Consider the following 19,024-nt stretch of genomic DNA (forward strand, 5'->3'; position numbering starts at 1 on the left):
CTGCAACACATCATTCGCAGCATTGTTGGGTGTACAGCTGTCTCAACAACCATAAGAAGAAGAACAAGGAGAAGGAGCACTTATTTACAAATGCTGATGGCAGATCAGCGCCCTAGGGAGAGAGCCTGGGGGTTTTCTGAGAAAGCCTTTTAATGGTGGAGAGAAGGCAGGTGGTCCTGTACCAACTGGCAGGAGGCCCTCACCACAAGTCTGCCGGACTATGTGGAGAGATTAGTGTGCAAATTTAAAGCACATGGTATTGGGGGTAATGTATTGACGCCGATCGAGAATTGGTTGGCAGACAGGAAGCAGAGAGTAGGAATAAACGGGTCCTTTTCAGAATGGCAGGCAGTGACTAGTGGGGTACCGCAAGGTTCAGTGCTGGGATCCCAGCTATTTACAATATACATTAATGATTTAGATGAAGGAATTGAGTGTAATATCTCCAAGTTTGCAGATGACACTAAGCTGGGTGGCGGTGTGAGCGGCTGCAGAGTGACTTGGGCAGCTTAGGTGAGTGGGCAAATACATGACTGATGCGGTATAATGTGGAAAAATGTGAGGTTTTCCACTTTGGTGGTAAAAACAGGAGGGTTGATTATTATCTGAATGGTGACAGATTGGTAAAGGGGGAGGTGCAACGAGACCTGGGTGTCATGGTACATCAGTCATTGAAGGTTAGCATACAAGTGCAGCAGACGGTGAAGAAGGCAAATGGCATGTTGGCCTTCATAGCGAGAGGATTCAAGTATAGTAGCAGGGAGGTCTTACTACAGTTGTACAGGGTCTTGGTAAGGCCACACCTTGAATATTGTATACAGTGTTGGTCTCCTAATCCGAGGAAGGACATTCTTGCTAGTGAGGGAGTGCAGCGAAGGTTCACCAGACTGATTCCCGGGATGGCAGGACTGACATATGAAGAAAGACTGGATAGAGTAGGCTTGTATTCAATGGAATTTAGAAGAATGAGAGGGGATCTCATAGAAACGTATAAAATTCTGACGGGTTTAGACAGGTTGGATGCAGGAAGAATTTCCCGATGTTGGGGAAGTCCAGAATAAGGGGTCACAGTCTAAGGATAAGGGGTAAGCCATTTAGGACCGAGATGAGGAGAAACTTCTTCACTCAGAGAGTTGTGGGCATGTGGAATTCTTTACCACAGAAAGTTGTTGAGGCCAGTTCATTAGATATATTCAAAAGGGAGTTAGATATGGCCCTCGCGGCTAAAGGGATCAAGGGGTGTGGAGAGAAAGCAGGAATGGGGTACTGAAATGCATGATCAGCCATGATCATATTGAATGGTGGTGCAGGCTCGAAGAGCTGAATGGCCTACTCCTGCACCTATTTTCTATGTTTCTATGTTTCTATCATGGGCAGCATTGCGGTCCCCAGGTCCCACACCCAGTGCAGGAGGAAGTTTAACAAGCTCACACTGGTGGTCAGGGTGAGTGAAGGCTTCCACAAATGCTACGTACCACAAACTTCACATACTGCTCAATGCACCACACCCCCAGCACTCAAGCACCATCAATCTCTACTTAGCAACACGCATACCCACATCTCACACACAATAACAGCTATTCAACAATGGCAGGCACAATGGTTATTAATTATTAGAATTCATGTGATTATGTGTGATATGTTTATAGATAAATTTATTAAAGTATCACAGCCAATAACACGCAACCCCTGCCCACACCCCACTTTTTCCACCATTGGCATAAATCACATGTTTAACATGTCCATCAACACAGAATACAAAGGCAAAGCAGGAGCGTGGTCCCCAGCCCCCATACATTGCAACAAATTGCATACACCCAGATGGAGATATAGCACAGCCATCACCTGCGCACATGCACCTCACTTTCCTTCCCCCCTCTCCTTCTTCTCCCCACCTCTACCCCTTCCCCTCCTCGCTCCACGGCACCTGGCCGAGGAGCTCTTCAGGCGGTGCCTCATTGGGGGGGATGAAGGCAGATGCATTGGTTAGACGGGTACGGGAGCCGGGGGGGGGGTGGGGCGCTGCTGAGAGGGCAACAGTCTCTGATGCAGAAGCAGGGTCCTTGTTCTCATCTGTCGTTTGCAATGGTGGTGCGGAACCTAGGGGTGGAGTGCCGCTCTCTGGGACCACTGGGAGGGCTGTGGCAGCAATGTTACTGGCTATCGCATCCAAGGACTCCGCCATGCATGGAATGTACTCGGTTATGGTGGCCCGGTGTCGGGATATGCCCCCAAAAGCTTCGATGAGCTGGTTACCAATGTCTACAGTCCTCCTGAACAACTGTACCATCTCTCCTCTGTCATGTCGCGCTTGTGGAACAGATCTACTGCGTCCACGAGGCCTCCGCGGAGTCGGCGCCGTACTGGAGACAAATGGGGTGCCCTGTGGAGAGGTGCTTGGGGCCGGCACCTCCAGAGTGGAGGCGGGAATGATCGGAGGACTAATAGATGGCCTTGGGGTGGAATGGGTTCTGGAGCATGGCGATGCAGGTTCTTCGAAGTCTGTGCTCTCATCCGTCGAGAACAGACCCAGCGGATTGACGGGTGACAATTGGAGTTCCTCAGCACCAGATGTAGTAGGATTGTCTGCCGACTCCTGCCCTGCACCCCCACCTTCTGGCCTCTGTGGCCTTGCTGAGCTGCAAGACACAAATGAGGTTGTTACAGGAAAGGGGATGCTAGGGTGACAAGGTGAGTCCAGCGCTACGCACAGCATATGAACGACAAAAGTACCACCGTTCTCAAAATCATCGCAGATATCACATTTCATGACCATCAACACATTGTGCATTGCAATGATTTTCATTAGACCAACATTATTTCTATGACACCTTTAGAAATCATCTATCATATATGATTGGTTGGATACGAGTTGGTGTGGCATCTTTTAACTTTATATTACGCAATGGTGTAAGCTTTATTCACATCACTTCAGGGTCCACAGATGTGTCCATGGCTGTTTGGGGATGCTTCCCCATGGGTGCTAGCACACGCTCCTCCATCTCTGTGATGTCGCTGGGGACTGGTGGCCCCCCACCCGTTCGCCTCTGCATGGACCTCATCGTCGATAGATTCTTCGGTAAAAGGTGACAGGACGACATGGCATGAGATCATTGCGTGATATCATTGCTAGGTACTGTCACAGAGACTGATACAACACATAACCGACAGATGTAATCATGATTATTATGATTATTATCATTCTTTACCTAAAGACGTACACCGTGACCGCAGGCTTTGAGTAAAACATTCCCGGTAAAAGTGTAAGACCTCACATCTGCTGATAGTCACTCATGACTGTTACAAGTCAAATTATATAAATACGTAAGTACATGTAAATCAATGTAATACTTACTCTTGCGGATCCCACAAGGTTGTTCTATCGTTTGCGGCATTGGTTGCCCTCACGCACCTCATTGGTCGGCGACGAGACCACCTCTGCTATCTTGGTCCATATCCTCTGGTAGGCCTTTGGGATGGCCTTCCCACACCCTCCCTGTGTCAAATCACCCCAGCGTGACTCAACCTCCTGCAGGAGGGAGGCATTTGCCTTGTCCGAGAAACTCCTGGCTCTTTTGCAGCCTCCAATGTGCTCTCCCACCTCACTGCTCTCTCCAGCGTCAGTCTCCACAGCGTGCTGTGATGCCTCCTCCTCTCTCTCCATTATAGGCCAAATTTGGTCAAATAAGTGGCTGGTAACAGCTACTTTTGTATGCCTACTTGCTGTGAAGCTCTAAAGTCTCCCTCCTTCCTCCCAAAGCAGCCACACCACACCCAGCCATGCCTTCAGTCCCCCGGAGCTCCCTCTCTCTCTGTCTCCTCTTCTGCACATGTTATGGTAACCCTTGACCTCCTGAATCGTGGGAATCTAGCATTGCCATGCCATTGCTAAGGACGGCCACACTTTACAGCAGAAGGTCAAAAAAATATAACACTACCACCCATTGGATATCGCTCACAGTAACGCCCATTTTCAAAAATGTAAATTAGGTGTTTTGAGAATGGGCGAGAAGCCGGCGATCTGAAAACCCTTTTTTATCGTCCATGCTGGAAATAACGCCCATTTTGGGGCGATAAGAACAAAAGTGGAGGTTCGAACCCATAGAAGCAGGACTGGGCCATTCAGCCCCTCGAACCTGGTCTGCCATTCATTTAGATCATGGCTGATCTGTACCTCACTTCCATTTCCCCACCTTTGCTCCATATCCCTCAATAATCCTACCTAACAAAAATGTATCGCACATACATTTTAATTTTTATTTTTGGGGGGAAAATTCATGTGGCTTGTGCCACACGTTAGCACCAGGAGATGGCGCTGAAATGTCGTTGACAGCTGTAATTGACAGTTAATGCCCATTCCAGCACTGCACACCATATCGGTGGTGCCAGTAGCACTGCCGGTAAACCCTAGCATCAGGGAACTCGCCATTGTGGAGATCGTGATGTCAGTGAGTGTGCAACGCTCACTGGATGCCCGATCTCCAACATTGGATTTATCCACTTACCTTAACGGCAGAGCAGAACAATGATAAGGAGAGTTATTTAAAGGCACCATTCACAATCAGCTGTACCTAACAGGTTTTACAGTTTCAGTGCTTGTTTGAATCAGTTCTCTTTAGTTTTTTCAAGTTTTTTTGGTGACGGGGAGTATTCATTCAAGTGCATAAGTCACTCATTATTTGTTAAAGGCTTCTGCTCACAACTCTTCCTCACAGTCAGGAGGTCAATGAGGCAGAGGAGGGTGAGTACGAGGAGGAACAGGAGGGAAGGTAGAGTTAGAGAGACAATCGGCCTTCTGGTCGGGCTGTCTGTGACCGGCTCATCAGCCTCTGATTCACATGAATCGAATCCCAGATCCCTGTATCTCAGCGCAATCCCTGTCTCATGGCATATCACAGGGTCCTTCTGGGTGCAAAGACGGCATTAATTCCATGCGGTAAGTAACGCTGGGCGATATTATGGGTGTTAAATTCGCCCATTCTGCTGATTCCGACCCAAAAAAGTGGGTGGGTGGTGATATTTTTTCTCGGTGTTAAGCCCATTGGGAAAATACGTCTCCTAAAAAAGCCCATCAGTTTCCATTTTGTGCCAGAATGGGCGATATATGGGCGTTATACGTCATTTCAGCGGTAAAATGGGCGTTAAGTGGGCATTAAGATGCAAAAAAAGTGGAGGTTCTAGCTCATTGTCTCTCTTCCTGTAATTGTCTCTCTGCTTGTCTTCCCTAGTCTAATTGTTTTTGTCTCCTCTCTTTTTCTACTTGTCTTAAAATTCTCATTCTTGTTTTTAAATCCCTTCACGGCCTCGCCCCTCTCCAAATCTGTAAACTTCTCCAGCCCTACAACCCACTGAGAGGACTGCTCTCCTCCAACTGTGGCCTCTTGTGTATCACACCATCACTCACCATTGACAATCGTGCCTTTAGCCATCTAGGTCTAACAACCACCTAAAACAAATGATCTGGTCATGTGTGGTAAATTGGCTGCTGAGTTTCCTATTTAACAACAATGATTACACTTCACATTGGCTGTAAAGTGCTTTGGAACATCCTGAGGGTGTGAAAGGCGCTATATAAATGCAAATCTTTCTTTTCTGTTTTAGACCCTAAGCTCTGAAACTCTCTCCCTAAACCTCTCTGTTTCTCCACCTCCTTCTCCTCCTTTATGACATATTTGAAATCCCACTTCATTGGCCAAACTTTTAATCACCCCTCCTAATATCTCCTTCTTTGGTTTGGCATCAATTTTTGTCTCAGTATACTTCTGTGAAACGTTTTGGGATGTTTCCTATGTTAAAGATGCTATATAAATGCAAGTTGTCGTTAACAACTTTCTTTTTGTCTTTCTTTTTCTGATATATCAACAACAAAAACTTGTATTTATATTATGCCTTCAAAGCACTTCACAGGAGCGTTAGCAAACAAAATTTGATGCCGAGGTACATAAGGAGATATTAGGACAGGTGACCAAAAGCTTGGTCAAAGAGGTAGGTTTTAAGGAACGTTGTAGAGGAGGAGTGAGGTGGAGAAATTTAGGGAGGGAGTCCCAGGGCCGAGGCAGCTGAAGGCACAGCTAAAAATATCTCTCATAAACATCCTCTCATTGTATTGTGACTGTGAACCCTTCTTATTTATTCTCTCTCTCTTGCTCTAAGTCTCTCCATTCCTTTATCTGTATTATGTATGCCTCACATTGTCTCTGTATGTGTCTCACACATTGCATTTTGAATTATATAATACTGTTTCATCTAGAAATTTGGTATTTTAACACCGAACGTTAAGGCCCGATTCAGGGAAAAAAATGGTGGCTTCTGCAATTCCACCCGCTGCTGGTGGTTCCCGCAGCAGACACCATTTTATGATAGATGGCAGCGCTGCCAATGTGTGCGCTTGCTATTATTATGGAGATTAACAAGATCATAGCGTCACTGAGTGTGTAACGCTCACTTGACACCCGACCTGCCATTTTGGAGTCCACTGTTCCACTTACTGTCTTAAAAGCGACCAGCTGAGCAAGCGTTGACAAGCAGGAAGGAGGCCCCAGGAGTGGAATTTAAAGGGATCGTCAGCAACTACTTCAGCTGACATGTTTCTTCAATTTGATTGGCTTTATGGAACATTCTGCAATTCCAGCAGCTTTATAAACTTCTATCAAGGTCCTAAGGTGACAGGGAGTGTTGGGTCAAGTGGAGGATGCCTTAATTCTTATTTCAAGGCTTCTGCTCACAACCCTTGCTCACAGTCATGGGGGCTTTATTGGCAGTCCCCCTCACGCTTGAGTATCTTCAGTAGAGGGAACGGAGGCAGCAAAGACGATAAGAAGATGTGCGCAGAGGGAGGAGGAGGGGGACCAGGAGGGCCCTCAGCAGGAGGCCTTACCCACCTCGGGTCTTCCGGCTGCATTTTTCTCTTATAGCCACTTAAACGAGAAGCGGTGTATTAGGAGGCTCTACTTCACCAAGGAGGTGGTCACAGAACTCTGCCACCTCCAGCAACCAGATCTGCAACCTGAGAGCAAGGCAACCACAGCTCTCCCAATGGCCCTCAAGTTCACCGTGGCCCTCAATTTTTTTGCCAGCGCATGCTTCCAGTCTGCAGCAGGAGACATAGCTAATCTCCCAGTCGCTGTCCATCACTACATCCGAGCGGTTACTGAGGCACTCTACACCAGGAGAAGGGATTACGTTTCCTTCTCTCTGAACAGATGGTGAATGCCCAGAATTCTGGCAGCAGTTGTGATGCCTTTAGTCTGTTCCAGTCTGGTGTGCCAGCAATCTTCCAGCCATCACGTCAAACCAGAGGATGGCCACTCGGACACAAGGGCTATCCGCCCTACACCTGGTTGATGACTCCCCTCCACAACCTCACCACTCCTGCCCAGCACTCATATAACGACAGCCACATTGCTACCAGGAACGTCATCAAGCCGATCATCGGGTTGCTGCAGCAATGGTTCTGCTACCGTGACCACTCAGGAGGTGCCACCCAGTACTCGGCGGAGCGGGTGTCCCATTTTGTGGTGGTCTGCTGCATGGTCCACAACCTGGGCAGCCCTTGACAGCAGGGATTGTGGGACCACCTCAGGAGGAGGACAAGGGAGAGGAGGAGAAGGAGGAAGAGGAGGAGGACGAGAAGGAGGAAGTAAGGAGGCAGGCAACAATGACCCTGCGGAACGGGCTGTCCACGAACGTCTCATCAGACTCCGATGCCAGTGAATGAAACCCCAGATCCCCATTGCTCACCACATCCTCATCAACCACATCCTCATCATACCATTCCTCTGTCAGGGAATATCACAGAACTCACCCAGGCACAAAGCTGAAATGGGAGCCACCACAAAACAAAGATTCCAAACAAAATTAATAAATATATCAATAATGAATTCACAAATACTATATCAATAAATTACCCTTGTGCAATCCCTTAGTACCTGTCATTAGGGTGCCTTTTCCTGCTCTCGTGCTCCCATGAAATGCTCCCCCAGTGGCCGCAGCATGGCTGGTGGAAGACTGCTGATTTTCCGTGGGGATATTTCAGATGGCCTTGCAGGACAATCTCGAGCATCTGTGGACCGAGAAGGTCTGGCTGTGGACTGCACCACCTCAGTCTGGGCTGGTTGGCTGACAGGCAGCGGCAAGGGCAATGGCGAAGTGGCAGTGATGGGAGCAGGAATGCTGTCATCCTGAGATTGTAGTGCAGGTTCATGATTCACTGACCCACTGCCACTCCCCCAGGATGGTGCTTCAGCATTCCTAGCAATCTGTTAGAGGACAGATTGCTGGGCAGCTGTGACACCCTGCAAGCCCTGTTTGACACTGGTAAACCCAGCCATAATGGCAGCAGTCTGAGCTTGGGCGGCGGCAAGCTAAGACTGCAGGACAACACTCTGCGCTTCCTATGCAGCACTAAGACATTAGATCGCTTTTGCCTGTGCTGCAATGGCAGCCGCGATATCACCCATCACATGCAACATCACGTCTGGGTCAAAATGGTGTCTTTGGGAGTTGTCCAGCATGCATGAACTCGCCCTCCGGGGAGCTGGCCCCCAAGCTATCCTATCCCTTTGGCTTTGCTGCAGTCCACTCACGCCTGGTGCCTCACACTATGCAGATCCAGCATCTACACTACCTTCTACATTCTGTGCAGTGCCAGTTTCTGAGCTGGTGTCTGCGAGCGTCAGATGCAGTGATGCTGTGTCTTCTTCTTCTCCCTCGCTATGCTCCATCGCCTCAGAGACATGCTCTGTGGCTGCTTGTTCTTGCTTATCAGAAAGCAGAAAGGCACAAAGGTCAGGTTGTGGTGTGGGGAAGCAGTGGAGTACAAGATATGCAAGCTTATATCATCAGCAGCTTGTAAGTGTGGGATGAGGGGGATATAGGATGAGAAGTGTCATGTATCTTACATTATTATATATAACTGTATCCTAACATGCTATACATGACTATAATAAGATAATACCTGTAACCACCAGCATACCTTACCACCAGGGGTGCACTTGCAAGAGACAGGTATATAAGGACAGGTCTCAGGCAAGTGCAGCATTCCAGAGCTGTGAAATAAAGGTGCAGGTCCAGAGTGACTTTGACTTCACTACATGCCTCGTGTGAATCTGTACTGAGGGGACAGGACTTTACAGTGGCGACGAGTTACGGGATTACAGAATCCACAGAATGGCGAACAACGGATCAGATGAAAAGTACAATGCAGGAGACAATTGGGAGGACTTTATAGAAAGGCTCCAGCAAAGCTTTGTAACCAAAGACTGGTTAGGCGACGATAAGGCAGACAAGAGAAGAGCCCATCTCTTGACCAGCTGTGGCTCGAAAACATACGCTTTAATGAAGGATCTGTTGGCACACGAGAAACCAGCAAGCAAGTCGTTTGAAGAATTGAGCACACTGGTAAGAGACCACCTGAAGCCAGCAAGCAGCCTACACATGGCCAGACACAGGTTCTACAACTACAGACGCTGTGTGGGCCAGAGCATACCTGACTTCGTGGCGTAACTTCGGAGGTTGGCTAGTTTATGTGAGTTCTCCGATGAACTGAGGAGAGAAATGCTGAGAGACTTTTTCGTTGAAGAAATAGGCCACGTAGGCATATTCCGAATATGGCAGGCATAGAGACCAAGAACCTGACCTTAGAGGCAGCAGCACTGGTTGCACAGACATTCTTGGCAGGGGAAGAAGAAACGAAGTTGATTTACAATGCAGGTACGACAACTAACGAAATATTGGAACAAGAAGTTCATAGCACTAAACAAGCTGCTACCCCCACACACAGACAAAACCGGGAGAACAGGTTCTCGACAGCAGGCAGAAGCCATCAAGGGCCACAGGAACGGCCGTTCACACCTCATCAACCCACAATGCGAGCAATCAACTACAAACTGAGAGAAGCTCAAGAGAGATCAGCCAGACGCAGCTCATTCTTTGGGAACACTTAAAACAATGGAACAGGTCTGTGCTGGAGGTGTGGGGGTGGGCATTCATCAAGGGGATGTCGATTTCAGCAGGCGGTTTGCAGGAACTGTGAATATACAGGGCATTTGGCCCGCATGTGCAAAAAAACGGCAGCTCGGCTGGTATACGAATCGGATGGGTCGGAAAACGAACCAGAAGATGGTGGGGACAGTACCCAGGACACCGATGTACAGCGGGTCAACACGATCAATGGCCGCTGCTCCTACAACAGGACGCCTCCTATAATGATGAGGGTCCTACTCAACGGGATATCTGTCAACATGGAGCTGGATACGGGAGCGACTCAATCTCTCATGGGCGCTCAACAATTTGAACAACTGTGGCCGCATAAAAGAGACAGACCAAAACTCACTAGGGTCGACACCACACTAAGGACCTGTACCAAAGAAATCGTACCAGTCCTCGGCAGCACCATGCTCTCTGCCACACACAAAGGGACAGTGAACTGACTTCCCCTGTGGATTGTCCCCGGAGACCCCCCAGTACTGCTGGGGAGAAGCTGGCTGGCAAAACTAAACTGGAAATGTGATGATGTCCATGCCATGTCATTAGAGGAATGGACCTCCTGCTCAACAGTTATAAAGCGATTTGAACATCTCTTTCAGCCAGGTGTGGCGACTTTCAAAGGGCCAAAGTCAAAATCTACATCACACAGGATGCTAGACCGGTCCATCACAAGGCCAGAGCTGCACCCTATGTGATGAGGGAAAAGATTGAACACGAACTAGACAGGCTTCTGCGGGAAGGTATTATATCACCTGTGGAATTTAGCGACTGGGCAAGTCCCATTGTCCCAGTCATGAAGCCTGATGGATCCGTACGAATCTGTGGGGACTACAAATCTACCATAAACAGAGTCTCCCTACAGGACCAGTACTCGCTGCCCAGAGCAGAGGACTTATTTGCCACATTGGCTGGAGGTAAACTTTTCTCAAAATTAGACCTCACATCTGCATATATGACGCAAGAATTGACGGAGGAATCCAAGCTACTCACCACCATCAACACACATCGAGGCCTTTTCATGTACAATGGATGCCCATTCGGCATCAGGTCGGCAGCTGCCATATTCCAGCGCAACATGGAGAGTCTGCTCAAGTCCATCCCGGGGACGGTTGTATTTCAAGACGACATACTTATCATGGGCAGGGACACCGACTCCTATCTCCGTAATTTGGAGGAAGTACTAAAGCGGTTGGATTGGGTAGGCCTACGAGTCAAGAAATCCAAGTGCCTGTTTCTCGCACCTGAGGTTGAATTTTTGGGCAGAAGGATTGCCGCTGATGGAATCCGCCCAACAGAGTCCAAAACAGAAGCAATTCACCTGGCACCCAGGCACCGGAATGTCTCAGAACTGCGTGCCTTTCTCAGGCTACTCAATTACTTTGGGAACTTTATGCAGAACTTAAGCACGCTACTGGAGCCTCTCCACGTGCTACTCAGAAAGGGGTGCGATTGGTTTTGGGGGGACGCCCAGGAACGCGCCTTCAATAAGGCACGCAACCTTCTGTGTTCCAACAGTGTTTTGACTTTCTTTGATCCAGGTAAAAAGCTAGTTCTCACATGCTATGCGTCAGCGTATGGGGTTGGGTGCGTTTTGCAACATGTCAATAGTGCGGGCAAATTGCAACCCATAGCTTATGCCTCCAGGTCACTTTCGCGGGCGGAGCGCGGGTACGGAATGGTAGAGAAGGAGGCGCTCGCATGCGTGTATGGTGTCAAAAAGATGCACCAATACCTTTTCGGGGCCAAGTTCGCATTAGAAATCGACCACAAGCCCCTCACGTCCCTCCTATCCGAGAGCAAGGCAATAAACGCCAATGCCTTGGCGCGAATTCAACGGTGGGCATGACGGCTCGCCAAATCAGAGCCTGGACAGCCAGCGACCCCACGTTATCCTTAGTAAAAAGATGTGTCCTAACCGGTGAATGGGCAGAGGCTCGCGATGCCTGCCCCGAGGAATTAAAACCCTTTCACAGGCGCGTGCATGAGCTATCACTACAAGCAGACTGCCTGATGTGGGGCAGCCGAATAGTCATGCCTCTGCGAGGCAGAGAGGCATTTGTCCGGGAGCTCCACCGCGAGCACCCGGGGATCGTTCTCATGAGGGCCATAGCCAGATCCCACGTCTGGTGGCCTGGTATTGACGCGGACTTGGAGCTCTGCGTCCGAAGGTGCGCCATTTGTGCCCAACTCAGCAATGCCCCCAGGGAGGCTCCACTGAGCCCTTGGCCCTGGCCTACCAAACCGTGGTCGCGGGTGCACATAGACTATGCGGGCCCATTCATGAGCAAAATGTTCCTCGTAGTTGTAGATGCATTTTCAAAGTGGATCGAATGCACCATTTTAAACTCGAGCACAACCTCCACCACTGTGGAGAGCCTCGCAACCATGTTTGCAACGCATGGAATCCCTGACATATTGGTCAGTGACAATGGTCCGTGCTTCACCAGCACCGAATTCCAAGACTTTATAATTGACCAAGGCATAAATCACGTCAAGACGGCACCGTTCAAGCCGGCCTCCAACGGCCAGGCGGAGAGAGCAGTGCAAATCATTAAACAAGGCATGCTTAAAATCCAAGGTCCCACTCTGCAGGGTCACCTGTCGTGACTGCTGCTGGCATACAGATCTTGTCCGCACTCACTGACTGGGATCCCCCCCGCGCAACTGTTGATGAAAAAGACTTGAAAAACAAGGCTCTCATTAATCCTCCCAGACATGCACGAAATCGTTGAGGCAAAGCGCCGTAAGCTGACTGAGTACCATGACAGAAATTCGAGGGGGAGATGGAATGAGATAGGAGACAAAGTGTTTGTACTAAACTATGGCAGGGGTCCCAAATGGCTTGCAGGGACAGTAATGGGCAAGGAAGGAAACAGGCTACTGGTAGTACAAATGGACAATGGCAAAACCTGCTGGAGGCATGTAGACCAAGTCAAAAGCAGATTTACCAACAACACTGCGGAACCAGAGGCAGACTACAATGTAGAACTCGCACCACACCTGGTGGACAGACAGAGGGAACAACCTGAGGAAAGGGCAATCCCAACAGACAGCCCAGGCGAGTCAACAACAATCACACCAATCGAAACAGACAGCCCAGGCGAGATACCAGCAACCACACCCAAAGAAAAACAGACACCATGGCAAACAACTGAATCAGAACTCAGACGCTCCACGCAAGAGTGTAGACCACCTGAGAGACTGAACCTATAAAGACAATAAGACCTTGGGGGAGGGTGATGTCATGTATCTTACATTATTATATATAACTGTATCCTAACATGCTATACATGACTGTAATAAGATATGACCTGTAACCACCAGCATACCTTACCACCAGGGGTGCACTTGCAAGAGACAGTTATATAAGGACAGGTCTCAGGCAAGTGCAGCATCCAGAGCTGTGAAATAAAGGTGCAGGTCCAGAGTGACCTTGACTTCACTACATGCCTCGTGTGAATCTGTACTGAGGGGACAGGACTTTACAAGAAGGATTCGGAATGAGCATATCGTTATTGTCTCCAAGGGCATCAACTTCGCCCATTGCCATGGCCTCGATTACTTCCTGTCCAATGATGTTGAGCACTCTCTCTTCCAGTTGGCTCAAGGCCTATATCATGGCTTGTCCCCACCTCCCCCCCTCCCCCACACCCTACCTGTCTGCCATTGTTCCCAGAGATTATGTATGACCCTAGCCTGCAAGAGAAAGGGAAGCGTGTCAGTGAGCATGGTGCAGTGTGTTTGGGTGATGTGAGATATGGGTGTGAGTGTTGCAACAGTGGTAAGGTTGTGGGAGTGAAGTGAAGCTATGATTGTGAGGTCTGAGTGGTGAAAAGTAGAGATTGTTGGTAGGTGAGTGATGGGGGTGTGGTGCATTGAGCAGTGTGTGAGACTTGTGGTGCAGATGGTGGGATATGGCATTTGCTGAAGCCTTCACTCACCTTGACCTGCCATGGTCATTAAACTTCTTGCGGCATTGGATGGAGGACCTGGGAAGCACATTGGTGGCAGGCCTTAGTCAGATATCTCCCACCACAGCCTTCTGCAGGTAGGCACAATGGCTTCCTGCCAGCTTGCAGGAAGAGGACAGTCCGCCTCCTCTCCACAGCTACCACCAGTTCCTCCAGAGCCGTGTTGCTCTCTCCCTCTACTGCCTGCCATCCCTTCCTAGTCAGTTCTGGTTCCAAGTGGTGCTGCATATGGAATAACAATGAGGTGTTGTTGCATCAAAGCAAGTAGTGGAGAAAGCCTAAGCCAAACATGACTTGGAATTATACTCCACCCGATACTGACCCACCTGTTGAGCGGTAAATCAATTAGCAGCAGTTTTAGTGCTTTATGTGAATGAACACCGAGCACGAATTTTGCATGCTATCTAGACCACTTTAACCCGGCGCAGCTAAATAGCTCTGGGCCATGACACCGCCCATTTTCAGGCCATATCCAATTTCTAAGCCTGTGTCTCTGTTGAGAGTCTGACTGTAAGAGCTTGGGAAGGAGTCCATCCTGGTCTCAGTCCAAATGCTTTCTTCACTGAACTGCTCCAACGATGCTCATAACACAAAATGATTTGAAAGCAAGCACTGGTAATGAAACTGGGGGCCCAAAACTAAGATTGAACAAGGCCTCAGACTGGGAGAAAGTATGGTGGGAGTGTAAGTTAGGAGTTTGGCCAGGGAATGGGTGGTTTGGAGCTGAGTTCTCAGCCCCAGAAGGATAAGACAATGTGGGAACACCAAATAATTCAATAATTATTGCTTTAATAATGTTTTTTTTAAATACAAACTTGATGGCATGGGAGGGAGTCCTCAGGGCTGTTTGACATGTGACACTTCCTTCATCCCATCATTGGTGGCTGTGCCTTCAGCAGTCTAGGCCGTAACCTCTGGAATTCTCTCCCTAAACCTCTCCACATCTCACTCCTCCTTCACGATATTGCATAAAAGCTACCTATTTGATCAGACATTTGGTCACCAGTCTTAATGTCTTCTTCTTTGGCTCGGTGGCCATTTTTGTTTGATCACATCCTTTTGAAATGCTTTGGGATGTTTTACTACATTAAAGACTCTATATAAATGTAAGTTGTTGTTGTTGGGACGTGGGAGCACCTATAGAGGAGACTGAGCCATGGAGACACTGTGAGGTTACTGAGGCCCTGATACGCTTGATTGAGAGAGCAGAAGCTGAAGTCTGGGAGCATTGAGGTTGATTTGATCCTGGGAACACTGGCGGAACCTCAGGTTTTGGAGCAGCCAGCTGGGTAACTGCTGGGGCCTGGAATCACTTAGGAGGGGGTTAAGACATGCAAGGCTTTGGGGCTGGGGCCCGGGTGTGCTCAGCAGGGGGTTGGAGCCTGGGAACAGTCAGGAGCAGGTCTGGAGTCCGGTTGTACTTGGGGATAGTGGAACGGGATCTGGAAACATTTTGGCGGGGATGGGGGTCTGTATTTTGATTGAAGTCAGATGATGCAAAGGAGCCACATTGAGTTGCAGGAATGTCTACAGAATGAATAAAAGAAGATGTAGCTCCTTTGAATTGGTAGTTGGAGTAGAACTTTGTAAGAAGGAATTTGGAAGAAGGAAGATTCTACAACAGATGAAACTTACTTTCCAGTGAGGAAAAACATGAACACAGGATAATGTGAGACACAAATGCACAGAATCAAAATTCAAGGAGACAATACAAGTGTTGTAGAAGTGCAGGATACAGCAAGAAGAGAGTAGCAGGGATCTGAAAGGCTGTGGTAAGCTGTAAATCATTGGGCCGTACCTATTGTTCATGATATCAGTGCATAGAATGTCGAAGCTTTGAAATAAAGCTCTGATATCTGGTGCTGAAAACAGTTCATTTTATGCTGCACAAATAGATATGGTGCCAGTTCTATATTAGCATCGATGCCACGAAAAGAACCACATAATCCAAAGGAAAAAACAAATCACAATTCTGGAAGCCCTTGAACTCTAGAAGAATACAGAACTGCCAATGTTACTCCATCCAATTGTGGCTTGTAGAAATCTTGCACTGTCATTAATTGGTGCTGGCAGTTAGCGGGAGGCTAAAATGACTTTAATGCTTGTGGTGCTGCTAACGTATTTGATTGACATATTCTGCTGTTAATGCTGCAAATGTAATTCTACTTTGTGGAATATTACGTTCCACACATATCAAGCTCAGTGCTACTAGGATTCTGACAAGAATTTATCAAGAAGTTATTGGTCCATTAAAAAAACTATTAAGAGTGCTTTTGTATCTTTGTTAGGTAAGGGTATCGAGGGATATGGAGCTGAGGCGGGTAAATGGAGTTGAGGTACAGATGAGCCATGATGGCAGAGTAAACTCAAGGGGCTGAATGGCCTACTCCTCTTCCTATGTTTCTATTTTAGGCACTTAAGTCAATTAAAAGGTCATATTTTTTCTCCCCTTCCTCTTGTTTGGGTCCTCCCAAGTACATGCCATCCCTAGATTAACTTGCTCCCAGGCCTTCACCCTGATACTAGTCCTGGGAGATACATGAAAACAGTGCAGGTTGACTCTCCTGTCAAAGTCTTTTCAACCACTCTTTTCCATTTGTGGGGAACTTTTCTATCCTCTATACGGCACCTCTGAGATCATTGAACTTAGCATGTGGCAAATCATGGCAGTGAACTCATGTTCTACCACTCTCTGTGGCAATGTCTTGGAACATTTCCACCTCTCTGATTTATCTTTGTACAAGTCAAAAATAATTTTTGAAAAAAGCAGGAGTTTCTGAAAGAAGCAAAATCATCATGGACAACCTTTATTGACACAGATAATTTTCTTCACAATGGCTTGGTAAACTTTGGCAATTTTTAGTTAAAGATACGCAACACGGGTGTTAAGAGGAAAATCTTCCCTAAGACAGTATTTGCAAGTCATTCGGCAATTGATGTATGATTTGCAGAAATGATTCAAATTTTGTTCACAATTATTTCTTCGGCTGTTTTTGTTGTCAAATACTGGCCATCATCAAATTCTACAACCTCACAACAGTCCTCAGCATTAACCTTGCTCTCCTGTTGGTTTTGTCCAGTCTTGCTAACCAGGTCATTGCTTTCATCGTTCTCCTTTGCCATCTCCTGCTGCTCTTGCTGGATTTCGTTTCGTTTGATGGTTATTTTCTCAACAATTTCCTCCAATTTTGCATGGTCAGATACTGGAGGCTTCCTAGCAGGTTGATCTTGGATTATCAATACCGAGGAATTAAACTTATTCAGTCTTTCCTTTAACTTGACTTCTTTCATCTGAGAATAAACATCACTTTTTTATTTAATAATTGACAGTCTTGTTCATTGTAATTTCCAATTATTCTTGCACTCCTTCAATTGACACCACCAAAAACAGTTAAAAATAACTCACTGGTTGTGAAGTGCTTTGGGGCATTTAAGGTGCTATATAAATGCAAGGTTTTTTTAAAACTAGGAAACGTTTAATTCCCTTTGGCCTACTTATTTTCAACAGTTCTCCTCTATTTCCAAGTCCAAGCAGTGGTTTTGATGTATCCCCAAATCACATCTGACATCCGATAGTGACCATCTCGCATAAGGGATAATTGTACAAAATGACGCACCCGGGACAGACCTTGGCCTGCTGGGAGCACATAACACAAGTGCATGCTCATGAATTCCTGGAAAGATCATGAGATGTGCGCACATGAATTCTCACATACATATACTCAACTGGGGCAGTTCTCCGTTGGGAGCACAATTTTGTAAAATGATCTCTATAATGTCTGTGTTTTAGAAAGTATAATTTTGTTACTGTTTTTAAAAACAAAACTGGAAAATGCTGCCTCAGTACTCATTAAAAATAAGAAACATTCAACTGGAATTTCCCATGGCACAGACTCAAAGGGTCGAATGGCCTCCTTCTGTGCTGTACTATTCTATGATTCATGTAGGGAAGTTTCTTTGGCAGGAGATCGGCAGAACCCTTTATAATGTTTGTCCGAGGGTTCTGCCAATCTCCTGCCGAAGTCATGGCAGGAGATCGGGAAAACCCAAAGCTATTCTGTGTGACTCTTGGACGTCTCTGCTTATTTTGCGAATCAAGTAATGGCTGTTTCCGCAGTTCAAAGAGAAGCAGGTCAGATGAAGGATATTTGGTGAGGTCTGAGAAGATGGTGGGCTTGCATGCTGTTGTTTCACTTCTAGGATCTGGGTCTCAAACCAACCTAGACTCATTAAATAAAATGTTCCTTCCTTTGCCAGCTGGATGGGTGCCAATGAATTGGGCTGGGACAGTCTCAACCAAGTTCCAAGCAGGCATGAAATGAGCCACAATTTGTCACTAATTTAGCAGCTTCACTAAAGCAGCCCATGTTGTGGGAAATAGAAGTGCCAGACAAGTGTAGTGGAAAATGGTGTTCCTTGGAAGGTAACTAAGGCACAGAATTGGGAAAGAGTACAAGGAGGTTTGTCCCATATCTAACATGTTAGTTCTCAGTGCTGGCACAGGGTGAGAAAGGTGGACAAATATTTCACATGGCAACTGTCATGTATTCAACCAGCATTGTAACCCAAGTATAAACTGACCTCAGTTGTACACCGTGAGAACACTGACCACTAGGTGGGAGACACTCCTAACCTGGACCTTCAGGTATAAAAGAGGAAGCTCCACCCACTTCCTGCACTTGAGTGCTAAGGAATAAAGGACAGGTCACAGACTGACCTTCTCTCAAGCATGGGCCTCGAGTGCATTTACACTGTATAGTAAGGACATATCAATGGCGACAAGAAACTGGGATTTAAACCACGCGAGCATGGCCACGAGCAGAACAGACGAGAGGTACTGTGTTAAGGAATGGTTGGGACAGAGATTCAACATTGTTAAAGCAGCACACAGTTCTCCAGGCAGACAAGGGCAGTCGGGCATGCCCCAACATGTAGTCGAACCCAGAGGGGGAGTTCAACAGAGACAATGGCAAGCTGAACGGCGATTCACGCCATTGCAAGGGACAATGCGGCCAGTAATGGGGCCATCAACACCTGTTAATGGCACATTCAAGGGCAATAACAGG

General features: G+C 47.5%; 1 protein-coding gene across 1 annotated transcript in view; it reads right to left on the reverse strand.

Annotated features, from left to right (window-relative positions):
• Positions 1–16,731: 16,731 nt before the first annotated feature.
• LOC139263806 (stathmin domain-containing protein 1-like) overlaps positions 16,732–19,024 on the reverse strand; it is a 68,106-nt gene continuing 65,813 nt past the window's right edge. The window contains exon 5 of the mRNA XM_070879859.1: positions 16,732–17,249. Within this exon, the coding sequence (XP_070735960.1) occupies positions 16,917–17,249 (333 nt within the window). The 3' untranslated portion in view covers positions 16,732–16,916. The remainder of the gene's footprint in view (positions 17,250–19,024) is intronic.

This window comes from Pristiophorus japonicus, chromosome 5 (genome assembly GCF_044704955.1).
Source record: "Pristiophorus japonicus isolate sPriJap1 chromosome 5, sPriJap1.hap1, whole genome shotgun sequence".
Taxonomy (NCBI): domain Eukaryota; kingdom Metazoa; phylum Chordata; class Chondrichthyes; family Pristiophoridae; genus Pristiophorus; species Pristiophorus japonicus.